At 39.9% G+C, this 22,082-nt stretch overlaps 2 protein-coding genes across 2 annotated transcripts; one reads left to right on the top strand and one right to left on the bottom strand.

Annotated features, from left to right (window-relative positions):
* Nucleotides 1-362: 362 nt before the first annotated feature.
* Nucleotides 363-5,049, top strand: LOC137267535 (uncharacterized). The gene is made up of 4 exons (XM_067802015.1): nucleotides 363-523; nucleotides 1,319-1,497; nucleotides 2,113-2,288; nucleotides 3,290-5,049. The coding sequence occupies exons 1-4, from the start codon at nucleotides 434-436 to the stop codon at nucleotides 4,738-4,740; spliced, it is 1,896 nt and encodes a 631-aa protein (XP_067658116.1). The 5' UTR covers nucleotides 363-433; the 3' UTR covers nucleotides 4,741-5,049.
* A 462-nt stretch (nucleotides 5,050-5,511) lies between these two features.
* On the bottom strand, nucleotides 5,512-20,229 carry LOC137268517 (ATPase family AAA domain-containing protein 3-B-like). The gene is made up of 15 exons (XM_067803087.1): nucleotides 19,946-20,229; nucleotides 19,209-19,285; nucleotides 18,097-18,258; nucleotides 17,485-17,554; nucleotides 16,921-17,086; nucleotides 14,922-14,991; nucleotides 13,977-14,132; nucleotides 13,480-13,536; nucleotides 11,617-11,742; nucleotides 11,165-11,289; nucleotides 10,740-10,791; nucleotides 10,509-10,579; nucleotides 9,521-9,688; nucleotides 8,944-9,052; nucleotides 5,512-7,727 (listed from the first exon to the last, which is right to left on the bottom strand). Exons 1-15 carry the CDS (start codon nucleotides 20,154-20,156, stop codon nucleotides 7,536-7,538), a joined length of 1,812 nt encoding a protein of 603 aa, XP_067659188.1. The 5' UTR covers nucleotides 20,157-20,229; the 3' UTR covers nucleotides 5,512-7,535.
* Between the last annotated feature and the right edge of the window lie 1,853 nt (nucleotides 20,230-22,082).

The raw sequence follows: 22,082 nt of genomic DNA, 5'->3' as shown, positions 1-22,082 counted from the left end.
AAAGCACAAGTATTCCTTTGTTTAGATGTGTGTTTTCGTCACATACTTTGTATGATGAGACATTATGACGAATATATGAATTAGATAATTGCTCTGTGATATTTGGTAGATGCTTCTGACATGGCTATTCAAAAGTATCCCGGCTTGATGCGTTTAGCTTCAGGCATATAGCTTTAATATTTCGAAACTAATAAATAACATTCATGATCACAGAAACTGGCCAGCATCACACAACATTGTAAATAGACTGGGAAAGGGGAAAGATGATTTATCCTAATTATTTTCATTACTACTCCACTCAACATCTGTTCTAATAAGAGTATGAGATACTTGTCATTTCCAAAGACCATCCGTTTAATTCATCGACTGTTTGACAGAGATCGAACGGAAGCTGGGGAAGATCAGGTATAACCTCCAGCAACACGACATTTCCATGCTCCCGAACCTTGACTGTAAGGTGGCGCTACTGGAGACTGAACAGAAAGAGTTCCTCCATCTGCTGTCTGCAATCCCACTGAACTTGGTAGGGCCGCAAAATATTACTCATAATACGTTTCAGAATTTGTTTCGCTTGTGTATATATGGTGTTATTGGTGTAACAATGTTTTGGGTTCTGTTCTATAGTTTAAAGTGAGATGGGTCTCGAAGGAAGATGAAAATCAAGAATCATTTGAGCAATTGATTCGCTTATAGGCGAGCCCAGAAATGTTTTTTTGTCTTTGGAATATATATTTTCATACGTATTATCGGATATTTGTTACGTACAGCGATTATACTATCTTGTTTTTGTTTCGTTTTTATTTCCCGTTATATTTATAATACGTTTTCTTATCTTTTTGTTTCTTTTCACGTATTTGTATAACAATGTAGATTAGATTCGGACAGGTAAGGTAAGACTACAGACTACAGAAAACCAGATACATTCCGCCATGTTTGAAAGCAACCTTTGGTTAGGGTCAGGGTAAGGTTTAGGTTAAGTTTTAGGTTTAAGGTTAGGATATGGCTGTGGGTTAGAGTTAGGATGATATGACACTAAACAATATGGCCGGTAGGTATCCGGTAATCTGTAAGTGTACCAAGCAAGTAAACACCAGGCCAACCCGGGGATATTTCGGACCGCGTAGTGCTGGTTGGGGGTATAGAATACTAGGTCGTCTTGGGTTCGTCTCCGACCTTTGGCCAGTCTGGCTACAACTCCTTACATAGCAGTGAAGGTGAGGTGTCATGCCAATTGTTGGTGGCTCCTTCGGTGTATTATAAAGGTAGGCCTAAACACGTGTACCACCCCCACATATAATAAAGACCAATGTACTGACAGGAAACCAAGAAGACAGTTGACGCACTGAGACAGAAAATGGACGATATTGTTACCACAAGCCGAGAGAGCGGAAGTATCGAAGGGGAGTTAACTCTTGTCAGCCAGATGAAAGAGTTACTGTCCCTGCTCCAGCTGATAACAGTCAATCTGTCGGAGTCGTACATGAATAACAGCGAATGGTGAGTACCTCCCAAATTTTTATCTAGGAAAATGAGTAAGTTCATTTTTACTAGCTATATGATGGCCTTTCATCACTGCTGCGAATTTTAACCACAGTGAGCAAATATTACTGCCATGTGACAACGTCCCTTAAATTGCACAAATCCTGGGTTGCACAAATCCTTTCAACCATCGAACATTGAATGTATCGTATTGTTCAGAATTTTTGTGCCACGTGTATTTAAACAAGTATTCACATAAACGCAGAGTAATCCAGAGACATGTGTCATCGTTCTTGCAGTACTGTTAAGATATAATATTAACAAAGATTGGAAAACTGGGTGTGAAATTGTGAAATTTCCAGGTTTTCCAGGTTTTGTAGGGCCCTGGCTAGGACTGTCGGATGTCTGTGTTAAGTATGGGAGTCATCATGACATCATAGTTACGGTCTCTTTGTGAAAGAATGACAAAGTCAGTCACCCATGTTTTAGTCGACTCCAGTGCGTGACGAAAGTATAGGGTAGAGAGTCGAAAATGGCATATATTCATTCGTGAGAAAAAATCTGTACATATAATTTTTTTTTGACTGTATACATCTTCTGAGTGACCACAACCCGAATAACTCTTTGTTGTAGCCTGCCTTTCCTCCCCGAGGGCGATGACGCGTTGTGGCGACGTCTCGTAGCCGTGCCCGACGACCCCAATAACGAAGAGATGTCCCTGCAGCAGATTCACGATGAGCTGATGGTTGGGGTCTCCAGCAGCGACCCCATCACCTCCAGTGAAGTTGGGGAAGACGTGAACACAGAAGGTAGGACAGCTGCTTACTTCGGACCAGCTTTTTCGTAGTGTTAATATAGTCGTAAGTCTCTTCAGGATTTTAACCCGATCAAACTTTCCTCTGTTCTGTTCCATGCGAGTGATCAACCGTTACACTACAATTAGTAATAATATAATTGCTTTGAAACACTTGACTCTTGCTCAGGAAAACAAGTGGCTTCAGCAAGGAACATTCCTTTTGGCTATCTTGATACATTATATGCTAGTTGACATATCGTGTAGAATAAGTGTATATGGATGACAACTTCTTTAATACTGGAACACGACGTTTCGATACAGGTTCTTATCGTTTTCAAGTGTAAATGATACAGGGAGAGAACAGGCGATATATATACAGCGGAAAACTAGTTAACAAGTGATGATAACAAAAAAGGGGGTAACAATGATGATACATTATAATGCTGGTTGACACATCGTGAACAACAAATTCCAGCCCATTTTCACAAAACCCGTTCAACTTAAAGTCGGGTCATAGCGTTATCAGGGGTAATTTAGGTTTTAGGATGCATTTCAGCAATATTCCTGGGTCTAGATTTTCGAAGCTGTCATAGCGCTACGATAGCCGCAAGTGCTATACATCAACGTTAACTTACGACTATTCTAGCTTTAAGAGAGCTTCGAAAACCTAGGCCCTGCAATATCACGGATGGATACCCCACCATGGGGGTAATGGAACCTGGGTCTACAGCATAGTGAGCAAACACTTTAACCACTGGGTTACCCCGCCATCCCCGGGTGGTTCACGCCTGATTGTTTACAGACCAAGATCACATTGATGGAATATTCCGGCGGCGTTCAACAACAAACAAGAGATCATTCTTGCCACTGATTTACCATGTACAGATTAGAGTATGTACAGGGCATCGTGAAATAGCTGGAATAATACCTTGGGATGTTATTGAATTCACTCTCATGCGTTAGCATTAAAAACTGGCGCTCTTGACCAACATGAAGTAAATTTGATGTTTGCAGATGTGAAAATTGGGCGGCAGCGATCTCGAAACCGCCAGAAGAGAAAGAACAGGAGGAAAGTGTGTGGTTTGGACGATCCACTCACGCCCCCTTGTCAGGACGACCAGATACTGCCTGAAACGAATGACTCAAGATCCAACCTGGGCTCCGCTCTGCCGCTCGATCTGTCCATGACCAGCTGCAAAAGCATGTCCAGGGAGGAGGACCCAGAACAGACGCCAGTTCCTCAACATCAGTACCCCAGGAGGCCTCGCGCTGACTCCCCTATGCCACGTGGAGGAACCTTTGGGACAGGACTCGACCCCGGGTACTCGTACGCTGTTGCTTACTCGCCGACAAAAGACGCAGGTTCTGCGTCTCCAACAGACGCTTCAGCATGTGACGTTTCCAGGGCGGAAGATGTACCTGCATGTGGAAACGTCAAAGAGTATTCCCAGACATCAGTGACGAACCATTCTGGTATTGGCTTACCTGCTGGAAGCCACATTCGGGTCACGTCGTCAACTGACACGGAAGGTTTTGTGCATCAGTCTTTCCAAACTGAGGAGTCAGAGCTTGGTACGGACATGCCCCCGGTGCAGTGTTTGTTCCCAGTTTCCGCCAAGCGGACTTGTGACCATGGGGTCAATGTGTCGCAAGATGCTGACTCAGCAATAGTTCCTGACTTCAGCCAGTCCATTGCCAGCGATATTTCACACCAACGGAGTCATTACACCTATCCCGCTGACAACTCTGGATATGCCTCTCCAGACTCGATGAACGACCGAAGCCTATCGAATGTTTTTGAGGGCATCCACATATCGCCATCTGACAGGTCCGTGCACAGCTTTTTGTCCACCTTCGCCGACGACTACTCCCAGCTCAGCGGCGACACGACTCAGGAGTACAAAGTCGGGTACAGGGGCATCGACCCGGGCAGCCATGCCTACAGCACCTCTGACTGGATCGTCAATGGGGATGTCGATGAACAGTCCTTCCTGACCAGGTCGTTTATGCTGGACGATATACCAAACCCACAATCAGAGCCATCGTTCCTCAGCTTTGCCTCGCATGACGACACAAGCAGATATCCTGAAGATCTGGACATGGTGTATGGAGATGAGAGGTTAAGGGAAGAGGTCTTTCAGTCTCCGCCTGAACAATGTACACCTCAAGGTGCTGGTGTTGAAACTGTTGGAATTTTAGGACTTTCAAACAGGAAGGGGTCAAAGGTGAAAGGACGTGAAGCCACGACGGGTTCAAAGAGTAAGGAGGTCAAACTGGATGTTATCGCATCGCCAGAGATATCCGTGACGAACATCTTCATTTTGACATTCGTGGTACTGTTTGTTGTAGGGATCTGCCTTCACTTGAAAGCAACAGGGCTGACTGCACTGCTCGAGTACTACTCGTGGTGGGAGATTCTCTACAAGAATGCTGATGTGACAAAAATGGGCGACACGTTATTCTGAAGGATAGTCGCAAAAATGAACTCTATCAAGGTTTCATTTTATTTATCAGACCGCTGTGCCATGATCTTCATAATCACGAATCAGTACAACTGGGTTATATTTCGTCCAAAGGTGCGATCTTAGTAATTAGACTTCTGAAAATGAATACTCTTTCATCCCAGGTCGTTGCAGCGCCCCTGGGTGATCTCACAAGCCATTATTCCTTTATCACATAGAACCAAATGGACTGGAAAAGGCATGTGTTTTTATGGCGGTCAACAAATATTGCTTTATAAAGATTTCAAAGTGTAATAAAACACTGAAGACATTTTAGTACAATCAGAACATCTCAGGAGGTCATGGCCACTCTCAGACAGATTGGTTTGCGTATGATGCCACCGCACCGCCTCAGATATACTTCAGCACTGTCGGGAATAGAAAAATACTATTTTTGTTACATTTTTCAAATTTATCTCTACGATTAATGTAGCTTCTGTGGGAAAGTGACCAATGTCTGTGTAACTAAGTTCAGTTGTAGGGAGACAGGAAACGTAAGAACAAGGACCTTGCTGAGGAGAGATTAGTGCAGAAATAAGAAATGGGGATTTCTTCAAAGTCCAAAGCGACTCATTTGGAACAGACCATGGCTTTATGCAAATTAGTATGTGATGATACTGTATCACAAAGGACACCTCTTAATGCACATTTTGAAATAAGAATTTAGCTTCATTACAAACAAAGACAATAATTTAATCCATGTCAACACTGTACAAAAAGTCAACTTACGTCAAATGTCATGAATGTATTTATTCTCAAGACATCATGCTAATGTATACAATAAATGCAAACCATTTATATATAAAGTACATTTCACTCATGCTCACAATAATCACACTATCTATCCACACTTGACACAGGATTGTTTTCATCTGTAACCTCACAGGGTCTCACTCATTAAATCACAGCTCAGTCCTTCTCAAAAACAAACAGCTGGGCCTCCTTTCACAAAGAACTAAGGTAGTCATGTCACTAAGATAACCTTCATGCAATGCTCAAGATTGGAAGCTAAAGTTAACCATAATAAAGGTTGCTGCAATGAGAAGAGACCCTGTACTGCAGCTTATTTTGAGAAGGCAGTTTTCTTTTCAGCTTTCTGTCCATCCATCTTGCTGAATTCAGAACACCTACACAGTACACCTCGAAGTGAAGATCTCACAAACTGTTCACATGGCCAACACTGAAGCTCAACGTAAATCAGATGCCAGCTTTCATTAAGAATACCTCTATTATCAAACATCAATGTAAACAGAGGATACTAAACGACCTTCAGTGTAATACCATTTTTATTAAATGAGTGAATGAAAATGGTATTTCACTGATGCGAGTTTAGTATTCTGTTTATTACTTCCAAAACAAATTGATAGAAACTGCCACTACAGTGTGAGGACTCCCAGTTTTCCTTGAGTCAAACAAGGTCCAGTACCACTGCGACAGCAGCATTAGCATCGTGACGTCATAACTCTGAACCCTGATGACGCCATGCATCTAGCGGTATTACACTGGTGTAATATTGCCATATAAATATTACACTGCAGTATCATCCACGGGCGAGTAATATAAAAGAGAAAATGACTTTGTCACAGATATACCTTTGATTGTTATTCTGTTTGTATGCAGATGACATGAAACAAGATCAACAACAGATGTTCACGTTTCACGTTCAGAACTGTTGAGTAAATTTGTTGTCAAGATCAGATATTATTGGGTTGCCCTGTTGCAGAGAGACAGCAATTGCTCACAGTATTTTGGACGCACAAAATACCTTGTATCTTCCAAGTAGAGGTATTTGTCCTGGATGATACAATTCTGAGAATCTATTTCAGAATTCTCTGCACAATGTCTTTTTGTGCAAAATAATCTACAGTATGATGTATATAACTTTAACATTTATTTTTGACTCAAGATAATTCATATATTTTGGTAAAACCTTCAACCAACAACCTCACCTCTCTGGAACACTTCCTTAATTTATGGCACATTCAGTCGGTATTTTGACACAATGATAACAATATTTCCTATCAGATTTTTTTTTTTTAATTCGAACACTTTTATCCAATACATTTATTCAACAGCTTATGTATCAACATGTTCCAATATATTTCTCTGTTAGGATTCTGAAGGACTTCTTTTTACATATATGTTAGATGACATAAGATGACACCTGCAAGATATCTTACAATCCTCGACATGGCAAGATACATGCTTCATAAACAGCTGGCCTTTTTCCAACAATACCACAATGGTGTGAAATGGGTGGTGAGAAGGGCCGACACCACACTGGACAGTATTGCTGTCACATCATAGTGAGTGAGGGAGCATATTACATTACTCTTAATATTTTATTAGAACAATATCACAGTGGATGACACCAGAAAAGATTCATACATTGAACCCACTTAAGGAATCAAACCCAGGTCTTCAGTGTGACAAGCGAACACTTCATTGAGATTTAATCTGGATGAAAACACATCTTGAACAGAGACCTCACTTTATTGATACACACATCCTATCTCGGCACTACCCAATGACCACTTTCCATCTTCCATCACAAATGCTAACTTGACGAATGGCATCAATCCATCTGTGAACAAGTCCAGTAGATGATAACAGCTCTGATTATGTTCTCGGTCTCTGTAATTAGAAACCAAATTGCTTATGGTATTTACAATGCATCATAGAATTCCTCTGATTCTACATGCACTCCTCATTACTCCGACCAAGTCTATGTATTTCATTAACCTAACATGTGACAGTTATCAAGAGGGCTTTGAATTAGGGGCGTTAAACGATGCAGCGTCTTTCGCAGACTTGAAAGCAATGGGTGGTGACATCTTCTCCTGTTCCTGCCTCCATAATGTCTTCTTCTGATGCTGCTTCACAGCATCCTGAACAATGGAGTCGATCATCTTCTCCGTCAACATGCCATCCTCTGAGGAGTATGCTTGGGCCTGGAGAACAAGGAGGAATTGCAAATATTCTAAAAGTTCACCAAAATCATATGACATGAAGGACAGATATTTTGAGTGCACTATTGCGAGTGTACCCGTAAAGATCCATGTTGGAATTGGTCCTCAGCAACCCACGCTTGTCCTTCACCTTGACTGATTGGAAGTGGATTGAACTGAAACTCTGGAATCTCAGAAGTAAAAAGCTGACCTCATCCAAGTATGAGCACTCTCTCCATTGATCATGCTTCACCAGATTTGTGACTGTACACAAGGAGTGTATGAAATGAGGCCCATACTACTGCCTGAGACGGGATACATTTCTGACGGACGCTCTAAATTTATGGCTAGCCAGCCCGATGGTCAAGTAAGAATTTTAGATAAAATGATCCATACATCTGAGTAAATCTTATGATCCATTTTTCAAATTGGGCGTTACATTGAGACTTGACAATTACAGTTTAAACATTGAACTATCGTATCACAAGCTCAAAGCACTGCATTGACATATATTATCATTAAGATAGCCACTAAACTATAACTAAAAAATGGAGCTCTTTTCTTTGGATAGTCTGGTCTGGTTAAATCCATTTGGGGCTGGGAACAAATGAAGCTACCTGCCCTGATGCCTGGCTGGGTTTATGTCTTGTTCCAGCACAGATTCAGTTTCATCACCAGTTCCAAACATGTGATCCCTCTCATCAGAAAGCGTCTCCTATGCTAACCAAGGCTCTAATAAAAAGCGTCTCAATGGCACATTGTGCATTTGTTGGTTATACTCTATTTGCATCATGGTTTATAAGCTAATCAAATCAATCAAACCAATCGCAGGTAATGTGCTTGCTCCCCTTTCACTAAGATGATCATAGCTAACATGATCCTAGCTCCCATACTTTAACACCGACTTACTGCAGTAAAAGCGGTACGATGATCCTAGCTCCCATACTTTAACACCGACTTACTGCAGTAAAAGCGGTAAGATGATCCTAGCTCCCATACTTTAACACAGACTTACTACAGTCGAAGCGGTAAGATGATCCTAGCTCCCATACTTTAACACAGACTCACTGCAATAAAAGCGGTAAGATGATCATAGCTTACATACTTTCACAGACTTACTACAGTAAAAGCAGTAAGATGATCATAGCTCCTATACTTTCACATAGACTTACTACAATCATTGCACTAAGACTGAAACGGACCCTTTGAACAAACTCACCTGCCACGCCACTCCAAGCTTGGCGATCTCACGGCCAGACAGACCCTCTGTCATTGCAGCAATCTGAGTACATTTGGCCCCATAATCAAACTGGTCTACCTTCAGTCGCCTGAGTGAGTATAACACAAGAATAATTAACTTCTGTTTCAAACACTGTTCATGGTTGTGACTGCAGATGAAAAAGGATACATGAGAAAATACATGTGTCGTAATTATTCCACACTAATTCATGTTTTCATGAAAATCTAGACGATACAATAAGATTGACCACAGTGGAACCCTCTGAAGCACATAACCTTACAATCACACAGGAGTATTTTGGCAGTGTGTGAAACAAGGCCGGTCTGATCACCAGAGCTCAGTTAGATTTTTGGCAAATGCTTTAAATTTACAGCTAGCCAGCTCGATTGTCTGGTCAAAATTTTAGAAAAGATGTTCTATTGATATTCTTAGGATTGTCTTGTCTGGTCATATCCATTTGGGGCTGGTAACATTTTAAAGTTACCAGTTATGAAGTCTGGCCAATGTTTTGGCTTATTTCATGCACTGCTTTTGGGAACTGAAACTTCTAACAGACCTTTTCTTTTCGGCTGCAGGCTGCAGGACATATAGACCAAAGTAGTGTCTGACCATCCTCTCTCTCTCCTCCAGACTTGGGACGTCAAACTCGACCATCTCATCAAGACGGTCATTGATGGCCCAGTCAAACTGCTCAGGCTGGTTACTAGCCAACACCAACATAAACCTGACAACAGGAACAGGTACCTTAAGACATATATCTGTTTACAAGGCAATATGGGTCTCTTCAATAGAGTGTTCCCACTATATGGCGACAGTCTGTGAGTAATACAGCCTGGACCAGACAATCCAGCTATAAACATCATGAGCATCATTCTGCACGATTAGGAACTGATGGTATGTGTCAACCAAGTCAGCAAGCCTCACAAGCATGGGCTACTGAAGGCCACTGTTCTAACCCAGACCTCACAGGTACAGACAGTGAGAAAGCTTGGATTATCAGAAGTATCTACAGCTTGTATATGGCAATGGACATGTTCCTATTTCATTTGTTTTGATCATAGTTGTTTACAACTTCGTTTGGCCAGAAATATCCGCAATCCAACTAAATAGAGAGAATGGTTTTATGCTGCTTTTATCAATAATCCAGCAATATCATGTCAGGGTGAAATGGGCTTCACATATTTTACCCATGTTGAGAATCAAACCTGGGTCTTTGGCATGACAAGCGAATACTTTAACCACTGGCTACCCCACAGCCCCTTCTGTATATTGTATTGTCAAGGAATGCTGCAAAATAATAACCACTGGGATAATCTGAAACCTGCTGGGGGGGGGGGGGGGCGGCGGGGGCGAGGGGGAGGGAGAGAGATATATTTGGAAGCAAAGAAATGAATTGTATCTGTTGTTGAACTGTCAAAGTTGAATAACTGACTCAGCACCTTCACGTTATTATTGTTCTCCTTAAGCAGAAGGGATTAGGAAGCACACATACCACATTATCTGACAAACAAGACATTGATTAAAAATCAACTTGACTGACTCACTTCTTTGACTGTTCCCCAGTTCTGTAGAGGAATGCATTCAGCGTTGCTCGCATGTCCTCACTGATCACCTCCTGAAGAGTGAACATACGAATAGTCAAGAGTTGTTGAATGGTCTAAATTTAGAGTACAATGCACTTTTGTGACTGAAGAGAAAAATATACGTTTCGCTCCCATAATTCCCACCACAGCACACAGAACTTCAAAGAATAATCAATGCTTTCTTAGTCTCACCGTGCTTCTTTTCCGTAAGAAAGCATCTGCTTCATCAACAAACAATAGCACTCTGGAACAGAAAAAGCAAATTGTTGATTTGAAATCACGCTTACTTACAAGTTGATAATATGATCTGTTTCATATAATTATCTATGAATACATTTGCTGTCACAAAGAATAAATGTTTTTCTTCCTCCACAACTAAACAAATACTCTCTCTCTTGACATGAGTTGAGCAAGATTTTACAGCAGTACTTCAGCAATGGTATGGCAAGATGCACAAAAATGGTCGTCAAAGGTAAAACTACATAAAATAGTTTTGACTAGTTCATTCATCCAGTCAACAGTAAACTATTCTGAACTACTACTGGCAATTGTGGCATCAACCAGCACTCCTGACAAAGTGGAAGTAAGCCCTGTGACATTATGATGTTGCTACATACCCTCGCCGACTTGTTTGTGCCCAATCAAACACTTTGTGCATGGCGGTGACACCCTCTTTCCCCATGGGAGCAACATCACCTCCTGTCATGATAGCGTAATCCATCCCTGAGTGCTGGGCTAAACTCTGAAAGTTTGATCACGCTCAGTGTTTAAAGCATTTAACTTTCTAAAGTTGGCGTATATTATAAGTATTAAATCACCATTAAAGTCACAGAATGTGACCAGCAGGAATCTCTAATAGGTTAGTGAGTGAGTTTGGTTCTGCACTGCTTTTAGCAATATTCCAGCAAATACCATAGTGGAGGACACCAAAAATGAGCTTCACACATTTTACCCATGTTGGAAATGACCTAGGTCTTCGGCATGACAAGCAAACATTTCAACCACAACCCGCAATGACAACCCAAAAGGTACTGACAATATTGGGCAACATAAAATCAAGTGAGTTTACCTTAGCAAACATGGTTTTGCCTGTTCCTGGCGGGCCGTACATAAGAATGTTACGGTAGTAACCCTTGTTCTTTTTGGTGTGGTTGGTGGCGATAGCAACATCTCGTAGTCTCTCCTCCAAGCCTGGCTGTCAGACACAAAACATCATGCTACTAATCATACCAGCAACAAGAACACATTTCACCAAGGCTGAAGGTGTTTAAATAGTGTATCTGTCACTTTATGCAGTGTGGGAAGCTTTCCAAATATTTTTGGCCAAAGTGATTGCTTGAATGATACACCCTTGAAATCTCTTGATGTAACAATTCGAGTACAAATCAGAACAATTTATAAGTACTCCAAAAAAAAAATTGGTAGATTCTAGCATGGTGAATCTTATGTTGCATTCAAAATCATCTTAATATTACAGGAAACAGTGTGTATATCATTCTCTTCCCACAGAGGTTACTCCTGTCATATCTTCCTACGTAACCTCTATATGGCCCATTCACGGTATGAGTGTGCTGGATTTGTGATTGGTTGCAATCAGCTTTAGTTGTGCAATTAGCAATATTGTATCAAAAGTGATCATTCGCAAAGCCTCGGTAATTTCTGTATGCTTCAGGAAAACTAGAACCTCTTCTCCAGCACAACGTCTAGACAGAACCCTGCCATGTAATCACGAATCAATAGCGTCTCCACCCCTCTCTTTGACAAGCTAGCCATTAAACGTCTTAAGTGTCACATCAACAACATCTTGTCGACTGATGCCTGCTCTTGATATTGGTGCTAGCTTCTGCTTTCAGTCATTTAAATACCTAATCTACCCTTCACACGTTGATCAACTAACTCCATAGCTTCTGCCATATTGGATCTAAGTCAATGTAACACGTGATTGGACTGGATAGAAAGAAGGGAGATAATTCATGTTGCGTTTGGGGGCCACTGGGGACCATATTCTATGACCATATTAGAACAGAGGTGACATGGGAAGATATGAAAGGAGTAACCTCTGTGGGAGGAGAATGCATGCATGTGTGTTGTTGCCTGTACTAGTTTATGAGTGTATTAGTACACTATGCTTGCAGGTGTTAGTTCACTAACACATCATGCTGCAGTCCTTGTAGTCATCACCAGTCAGGGTAACAACAAATAACATCTGTTAACATACCATTAAACATGGCAAGGGAACTAAATGACTAACCACCTTTTCTTGACAGATAATTCACGGGCAAGTATGACAAAGGGACATAACTCTGTACATTAAAATGCAGTGCCTTCCCATGTACAATCTGCAACTTGATACATAGTGCCTCCTGATTCACTGCAATGACCCCTCACAGTTCTTGCCGTAGACATGGAAATTTAGGAATCCCTGGTGTCATAACAGGGAGTCATGGACATATTTTGGGGAGTCAGCTTCAGTATGGGACTTTCATGAAGACATCAACTGTGATTGTTAAATAACGATGAGCAATCAGATAACTGGCAAACATATACTCAGTAGTTTTGAACAACAGCAAAATATAAGATTAGATTATCTGAACTTAGGACCCAGTAGCACTGCGTCAACAATGATGCAAGCTTTTAATTTAAATTCAAATATGCAGGTTTTCTGCATCAGAGCAAACACATGAGCGATCATCTCAACTGCCCCACACTGTCATTTTGTAAGCTATAACTTATATCATCCAATTGTGAAACTTGACATCATAATTACAAGGGATGTGCATTGGCAGATAACCTGTGTTACAACACAATTCTGTGATATCAGAGCAATATTATTCAGCCCTAACTGTTACCATATCACAATGAGATGACCTCAATGATCTCTGTCACTGAAGCTTGTAAGTTTCTTTGAAAAGAACAATTTTGGATGTCTTACTTTGAGAATTATTCCTTGAAGAGCATCCTGAGGTTTCCGTTGAAGTTTCTGCACAGTCTGTGAAATATTCATGAATATTAGCTGATGTTAAAATAATAACAGGTAAAATTCATAAACAGAATGCATCTTCAATGATGAAATTACTGACGTCCCGTGTACCAATCAATTTAATCTGCACTGCTTCTTTCATTCCGATAAATAAGTTTACTTATCTCAAATGAAAATCAAAAGCTTTGTTACTCTCAGGAAACTTCTGAGGACAATGCCACACAAGCATGACAAAATCATGAACTATCTGCAACAATGCATTTAGTTATAATGCTCAATGTTTATTACAGAATATAATTTCACTCATATCCAAACCCTTATACAAACTTTGGGCAATATCAGTTTTATTACCTAATGACTTAACTTTCCATTACTGTTTCTTTCTGTCAATCACTTTCTGTGCACACAATAAATGAAGTCTTTCAGGGAACCAGTGCTGTAGTTCTTACCTTTATTGGGTGTTTGAGAGCTTCAAGTGCTGTGAAACGTGAAGTCTCTCTGACTAGTGATGGTTTCCCTAATCGAGATTCCACATACTTGGCAGCTACACCTGTACCGTACTTCGCAGCATACACCCCGATGGCCACCAATGTCAGTCCTGCAGCCTGGGAACAGAATTACAGAAACACTCACATAACGTTAAATCTATATGTTGCACCATAAGAAGAAAACAGTTTGATATTCTTTGGTGAAGGAGTTCACTAAAGAGAGAATTATACAAACCTGTTCAGGTTTTGAATTCTTTGAAGAGTGTCCTCCTTGGGGTACATTTAAGCATTTTTATGTCCATTGAAAATCCCACGACAGTTGATACTATTTTTTATAACTGAACCGAACGACTGCATGTAAAGTGAAGTGCAAGGCTGACAGCTAGAGTTACATGTTGGGGTGATCTCAGAGGATGAAACAAGTATTTTGTTTTGTAAATATTTCATTATAAAATAAAGTTCCAAATGTCGTGGCACTCCTATGTACCACAAGGAGGGTTCTTTTGAAAAGAAATGAGAAATATTTACTTTGGTCCCTATTCTAAGAAACAATTTCTCCCAAATAAAATTAAACACTGAATTAGGTATGAATCTGATAATCCAGGAGTTGATACTATGAACGTTTGGGGCATTATGGCACCCAATTAATCAAGTTAGAAAGCCTGGCCTCCTGATCCATTTTGGACATTGGCAAACCATACATGGTGAAAAAGATGGCAAAATCAGTTGGGTCATCTATCTAGCTTGATTGATACCAGTGTTGTTGATAGAAGCTTTTGTCATTTGTAATGATGGAATGTCAGATTTAGATTAGAAAATTAGCAGACTGGTCCATCATATACCTGGAGTTTTGGCATGAAGACACAAAGTTTATCCGTCTATGGAAAGGTGATATCTGCGACTTACAGTGGCGGAAACCTTGTCCCAGTCGGATATAAAGGCTTGGAACCCAGTCCCCAACACTGATCCTGCAGTCCTGGAAACAAAAAAGTCATTAGTTTGCAGTTTAAAGCCAGACCCTGCAATATAGTGAGGGTCTGTGAACAACTAAGTCTGGACCAGACAATCCAGTGATCAACAGTATGAGCATCAATGCATACAATGATGTGTCAACCAAGTTGGCAAAAACCTGGCCAACCTATCCTGTATGTCACCTCTTACAATATGCATGGGTTGAAGACCATTTCTAATATTCACATTTCTACCATGACTTCAGAAATTACTGGATTCGGATTGGTTAATCAAAGTCATTCAGAGGTATATAATCACGTTATATAGGTCTGATTTTCCAACACATTATGTATTTGTTTGAAATCTGAATAATGTGGTTATGGTAGAATGGAGATAAACATAATGTGCTGGAAAATCAGAGGTATATAACAAAATTATAATAGCTCTAGCTACACGTTTGGTTTTAAATCACATTTAGGGCTATTATAATTTCATTATATACCTCTGATTTTCCAACACAGTATGTTTATCTCCTAATTATCTGCGCACTGAAATGAGATGCATTAATGAGGTTAGCGAACTCATCCCCCTCCTGATCTTGTTTGTCTCCTCTTATGACTAGTGATTGAAACAATTTTTCAACTCAACATGACAGCCAAGCTGGTGACCCATGAATGTTCCCTGCCAATCTTGAAAGTTGCCTGCCCGCCTTTTTAACTTACTTTTTTGCAATAACTTACAAAAACGCTGCCATTTTGTAACAAGTACAAACAAAGTAAGTAACACTCTCTTTGACTGGTTCTTACTGAACCATGTGACTACAGATATCCAATCATAGCATAGTTTACTAAGCCAGCCTGTTTTAGTGTCCTACTGCTATCTTCACTGGCTGTAGAGTTGTCCATGTATAATTATGGAATATACTCGTAGCTTTCATTCATCTTTCTTAAATCAAAATATGACATGACAATTAAAATGGAATGATCCTCCTGAGAGCGAACTGAAAGTAGGTCAACCTTAAAAATTTCAGCTAGACAATCGGGCTGGTGGAGAGAATTTCCAGGCAGCCCAACTCAAAATTTACTGGGCACGGACAGTCGGGCAGGCCCTTATTTCAATCACTGCTAATGACAAGCATGGGTGCTGTGAGAACCAGAATCTCCTTAAATCAGAAACAGAAATGTGGAAGTGTCATGCACATATTTTCTGTGCAAAACACATTTGGTATTTGTATGATGTGAATAAGCTAATTAAAACAGGTGAGCTACAGGTGTTACAAGGTGTATTGTTGTATTTAAGCATACTTTTGCGTGTGAATGGCTGATAAACTACCATCAAAAGCCAGGTTCTACAAGTTTGAAAATATAAATTCTTAATGTAGCACAAGGAAACTCATGACTCAAATGTCTGACAATATCTGTGATAAATCTGTAGCTAAAGACAACATCTGAACACCAACTCCAAACAACAGAATATAGTTGGGACGTAACAACGAAACACCAATTCATTTGTCTATAGTATCCACGTGTCTAATTCTACACTTAAAACATACTCCTGCCCTACATTTATACCTATGCCAATTGATTAGTGTTCACTTGATTTTCATTCTTATTTCCCTGAGGGTTTATACAATACAAGCTGCCTTCGATTTAGTTGGTTGGTTGATTTGTTGTCTAATAAAGCAAAATGTGACCTTTAAAATTCTGACTTCTCACTCACTCACTCACTCACTCATCACTGCACCTTCCCTGGAAACGGTTCTTCAGATATCTGGCAAGGGTAACGCTTTCAAGTTTGTAACCTTTGTCCTGGAAATGACGGTCCTCAAGGCCACTAAATCTGACTGAGACCTTTTGCATACTGTGATGATCCTTGGTACCAAATATGAAAAGAATCTTGTCAACAAATCTTAAGATTTGTACATACATTGGGAAGATAAAAATGTGCCACTCACTTGATTGACTCTAATACTGTCTGTCTTTGCTCTTGAGCTTTCAGTTTGATTTGGTCTCGGATAATATCTTGGTTCTCTCGGTCTATCTTTGCCTTTCCACGAAGCTCAGCTTCTATTCTCTTCATCTCATTCTTGTAACGCAAATCAGCTTCGTATTCAAGAGTTGCTGAAAACATTTATTTTCTTTCATGTACAATTAGAGATATGTATTTATTAAAAGGTTACCATTGTTTGCTTTCGTTTCGCACTTTAAATCACCTACCATTTGTGTGATGGAAGTCTGAAAATACATTTGTTCCAGGCAATCTAGTGATGGACAGTCCATTTAGGACAGTGTGCAACCAAATCCTCTAGTCAGTCTACCTAGTACATTTAGTCAACAGAGCAGAGACCTTCATTCCTGTAAAATGGCAAATGATAAGGGTGGATTTTGAACTCATTGGTCTAGTATGACTGTCCATGTTATGCAATTTTCAGTGGGTCAGACAGATATCTGAAACATGCAGGACCCAATGTCCTGTTACTTTGAAACACTATTCGTGAACACTGTGATGATGATCTTACCTTTCCTCATCTCCTCCTGTTTTTGTACAGATTCTTCTTGTCGCCGTAATGTCTCCTCCTGAGTTCTTGCCTAAATTGTAAACTCAGATCCATTAGCATGTTTAGTGTGTTCATGATCAAACTATACAAACACAGCAAGACACTTAAACACATACATTTGTTTTATTATTCAAAGTACAATCCCGATGATGTAAAATTTTTAAAAATGTGTGTTGTTTAAAGTTGGTTGGTTGTTTAACGTAGCAATCAGGAAGATTCCATCTAAATTGTGGCTGTCTGTAGTGAGTGATTATGGTTTTATGCCACTTTCTGCAAAATGTGGGCAATCGAACCTGGGCATTCAGAGTGACAAGGCGACACTTTAACCATTCGGCTAAAGAGGTCTGTAAATAACCATGCCTATGCGTACTAGGCAGTCCAGTGATCAACGGCGTGAGCTTAGATCTACGCGATTGGGACATGTTGACAAGCATCAACCCAGTAGTCGCCATTAACAACAAGCATGGGCTATAGAAGACCAATTCTCACCCAGCTCTTCCCGAGCAACCAAAATCATGACCATGACATTTTCACCCCAGACCCACACATTAAGCGTACATATGCAAGATTCACCTGTTGTGCCAGCTGGTCTTCATAGCGCTTTCTTGCCAACTGGTCCTGATACTGAGCCCTCTGCTGATGTTGTTTTGTCTCTTCTGCTAATGTTTTTCTCTTCTCATCTTGTGCAACTCGTATTTGTTCTATCTTCATCTGTTCAAGTTGACCTTCATATTCCTACAATCCATTGCAAAGAAATACCATAACACCACAACGTGACTAACATCAGGCAAATCTATGAAGAATAATTCAGAAATTGTTTTCCAATCCATCATCACTGACTCTGAATAATGACTGATCACTTCAGCGGAACTGGTGAAGATATGACAAAATGAATAAATGATTATATTTACTGGGGGCTACACATATACAGTCAAACCCTGTTTACCCGGACGTTTTGGCTTCACTCGAAAATTGTCCGGATAGCGAGACGTCCGGTTAACTGGATCAAACATCTAAAACGTGAAAATTAAGTGAAAGCAAAAAATATTCATGTACGTCTATCAATAAATCAACAGTCAGTAGTATTAACAGTGAATCATCATAACATATAAGTGTACCGATAATACATGGATGGCGGAACGTAGGTTAGCATTTGTCAAGTTGTCCCGGACGTAATTGTGTAGCATGTGGAGCTTCAGATGGTAAGTTAGATGAGAAACAAAAATTGATGACAAAAAGTTTCTATTTTGCCAATTGCATATTCGTTACTGAAGAGATGTTCTCACATGCGCCAAATCCTAATGAACAAGCCGAGTGACCCACGTCACTCGTGATTTGATGTCTAATTAATCAATTCAGACCAAATGCCTTGTGATAGATTAAGAAATCACATAGTCCTGTGGTAAACGGTATTGACGCGACACATACACGTTGCACAGATCTCTCCGTCCGGATAACTGGATCATTTTTCAATGGAAATGTATGGGAATGGTTTGAAAATGCGCTCTCTGGGTCCGGAAGCAGGGGGTCTGGTTAAGCGAGTATAATTAATGAACGTAAGTTTTGTTTCACTCAAAAATCGTCCGGAAGGCGGGGTTTCTGGATATGTGGGGTCCGGGTAAACGGGGTTCGACTGTAAATATTTATTCATAAGCAGAAAGAAACTGATCAAAAGAATTAAATACCTTTATTTTCTTTTGATGTTCAAATTGAGCTGTGACTTCTTGTTGTTTCGTGAGTTCCAAAGCTTCTTTGGAAAATTCTAAAAAAATCAACATTGCATTGATTTTCAATTCTTATTTAATTACAGTACCAAGACTCAATACCATTCAGTATTTACTCGTATCACCATTCACCTTGAGCATGTTGCATATTGATAGTTTCCATTGCAATTATATTTTTCTCCCTTACAGTACATCCTGTCGGTTATCTTCAAACCAAAAGGAGTAACCTTTGAAAAGAAATAAAATTTCCATGCATTCACACAATGTCTGAAGTGTGTCACTTGCTAGGGGGTGAGGCGGGCTTTAAGCTGCTTTAGTTTTAGCAATATTCCAGGAATATCATGGAAATGGACTTTACACTTTGCCTTGAGGAAGATTATGTGGACAACTGATTAACAGCAATGAATCTTCTTCTAAACAGAAGAGCTGTCATTTATACTCTTTTCTTATTAAAGAAAAACAAATACATTTAAAACACACTACATACTCAGTAATTATCATTCACTAAACTAATACTTCGACTTTGCATGATGAAACATCTTAAACTGTTGGTAAAGGTCACATAATTTGACATTCACAAACATTTATACCCTATTCATTATCCAAAAGGTCTTAGTGACACAAATCAATCAGAAAAGAATGAAATTAATCCGCTGACAAAGATGTAGAGTGCGTGAAACGGAAAATATAATCCGTACTAGATGTTTCGAGATCTTTTGCAGCTTTCGCAGCCCTCTCCAGTGCAGCAGAATCAAAACGGTATGCATCCATTTTCGATAGTCCCTTCCCTCCGTCGCCATCCTTGGACCCTGATCCCTTGTCATCACCTCCTGGGGGTGGGAGCGAAGGGGGCACAGGGAGCTGAGGAGTGTTTCCCTGCCCTGTGTTGATTCCAAACAACCATGACATGCTTGTCTGCTAGATTTTTCACGTGGTTCCGTAATACATGCGCATTGGAGGTCAGTGGTACATTCGAAAACTTGCATCGATAATTTAGCGATTTCGGAGTCACGATGTATTTCATGTATTTGTATGTCAGGGCGATTATTCAGATTTCTACAATACCAAGCACTAATTATTGGAAGGGGCATGTTTTAAGAAATTGCATTTCTTTTCAAATTCACCCTTTGTACATGAATAAAAGCACACAACCCATTTTATTTTCATGAAGGACTTGAGGTTTTCTGCACTTTTAAAACTTTTCAGTCAAATCATCATCATCATCATCATCATCATCATCATCATCATCATCATCATCATCATCAACATCATCGATAAATATGCCATCCTCAGTTATCATGTGTACTATGTATATTTAGTCATATTACGGGGAAAAAACACGTTGTGTGACGGAATGTATTAATGTCGAAAGTACAAAACTGTTTAAAAATGTATGCTCATTTACATTTAAGATTTTTTCAGTTTAAAAAGTAGTCTGTCGTACAGACCCTGAAGTATATATATCCAAGAAAGCCCACGGAAGTCTAGAAAATGTGGCAAGTCTAGATTTTTCTCAGCTTCTGAAGATGAAGAAAGTCTCAGGGTTCCATTTCATTATATTATTTTTTTCACTATGAACGTTTTTTCAGTAAAATATGTTCATTTCAGAGACTAGCTGTTAGTCTGTTTAAAAAGATAAGCGGTTCTGAACAATAAACTGCAAGAATCAGACGCCGTATGTATAAATGTCATTCACAGTTCATTAATAGTTTTTTAATGGTGCAGTTCACTGGGTGAACTTACTGTTACTGAAAGAAGCTACTGACTCAGGCTCGCTCTTCACATATCACAGATCATTTGTGTAATGGTTAGAGAAGGTTGTTCCCTACTCTTTCTTTCGCAAATAAATCATGCTGGTTTGTCTTATTCAGACGCGATTATTTACAAACCGCCGCCATATAGCTGGGATATTGCTGCGTGCGGTGTTAAACAACCAACTGCAACCAAGCAACGATTAGCTCTTAGAACATGCTGTTGATCACTGGATTGTCTGGTCCAGACGCGATTATTTACAAACCGCTGTCATACGGTTGAATATTGGGACTTACTGTGGTCCACTTTGCCCCGAAATGGGGCGGTGTCACCGAATTGGTTGATCAGCTCCTGCGTTCGTTTCATTGTCATTTCCATCATCTGTGTGTAAACAGTCCGTTTTTGTTGAGATTGTATTAAAATAAGTTCAGCCAATGAGATAGGACACACTGCGATATTTACATGTTCTCATTCAGTTTCACACTTCAGACACTCCGGCGCATTGCACGAACAATAGCTTTTTCAACAAATGTTTGAAGAAAAACCTAAAACGGTCATATGTTCATTAGTTTTAGCAGAAAACGCTTCTTTGTCTCTAGAATCAACAATTCAGGCGAATGGAACAGAATCGAAGAGAACAAGACGTTACAAACCACCTCCGTCTTATACTCATTTGTCTATTTTTCTTGGCAGACCCTCTCCACTTTGGGAAGTTTTTCTTAAAGAACATACAAAATGCCTCTAAATTGGGCAGAGGTTTTTAAAGTTCATTTTACAGTTTTCATAACGTTAGGTTTTGCAGCATTGCTTGAACATATTTCTGGGTTCAGTCGATGTTCTTTCCTTGCTCGGGTTTCTATGAATAAATCAGAACTCAATTTATCAACATGACAGCTGTGAATATTCTGTTTTTGCATCATTTCAAGTGCCCTCTTACCAGGGATAATCTACAACACACACACCTCAAATACACCCTAACAATTTTTCATAGTCATAAAACTATCACTGTTAATTGCAAATACCTTTCAACTAAAGGTATGTTTCCCTTCTAAAAATTAAACGAATGTATGAAAGAAGTTTTTA

This window comes from Haliotis asinina, chromosome 16 (assembly GCF_037392515.1).
Source record: "Haliotis asinina isolate JCU_RB_2024 chromosome 16, JCU_Hal_asi_v2, whole genome shotgun sequence".
NCBI lineage: Eukaryota > Metazoa > Mollusca > Gastropoda > Lepetellida > Haliotidae > Haliotis > Haliotis asinina.
This window is presented reverse-complemented; position numbering and strand designations above follow the sequence as displayed.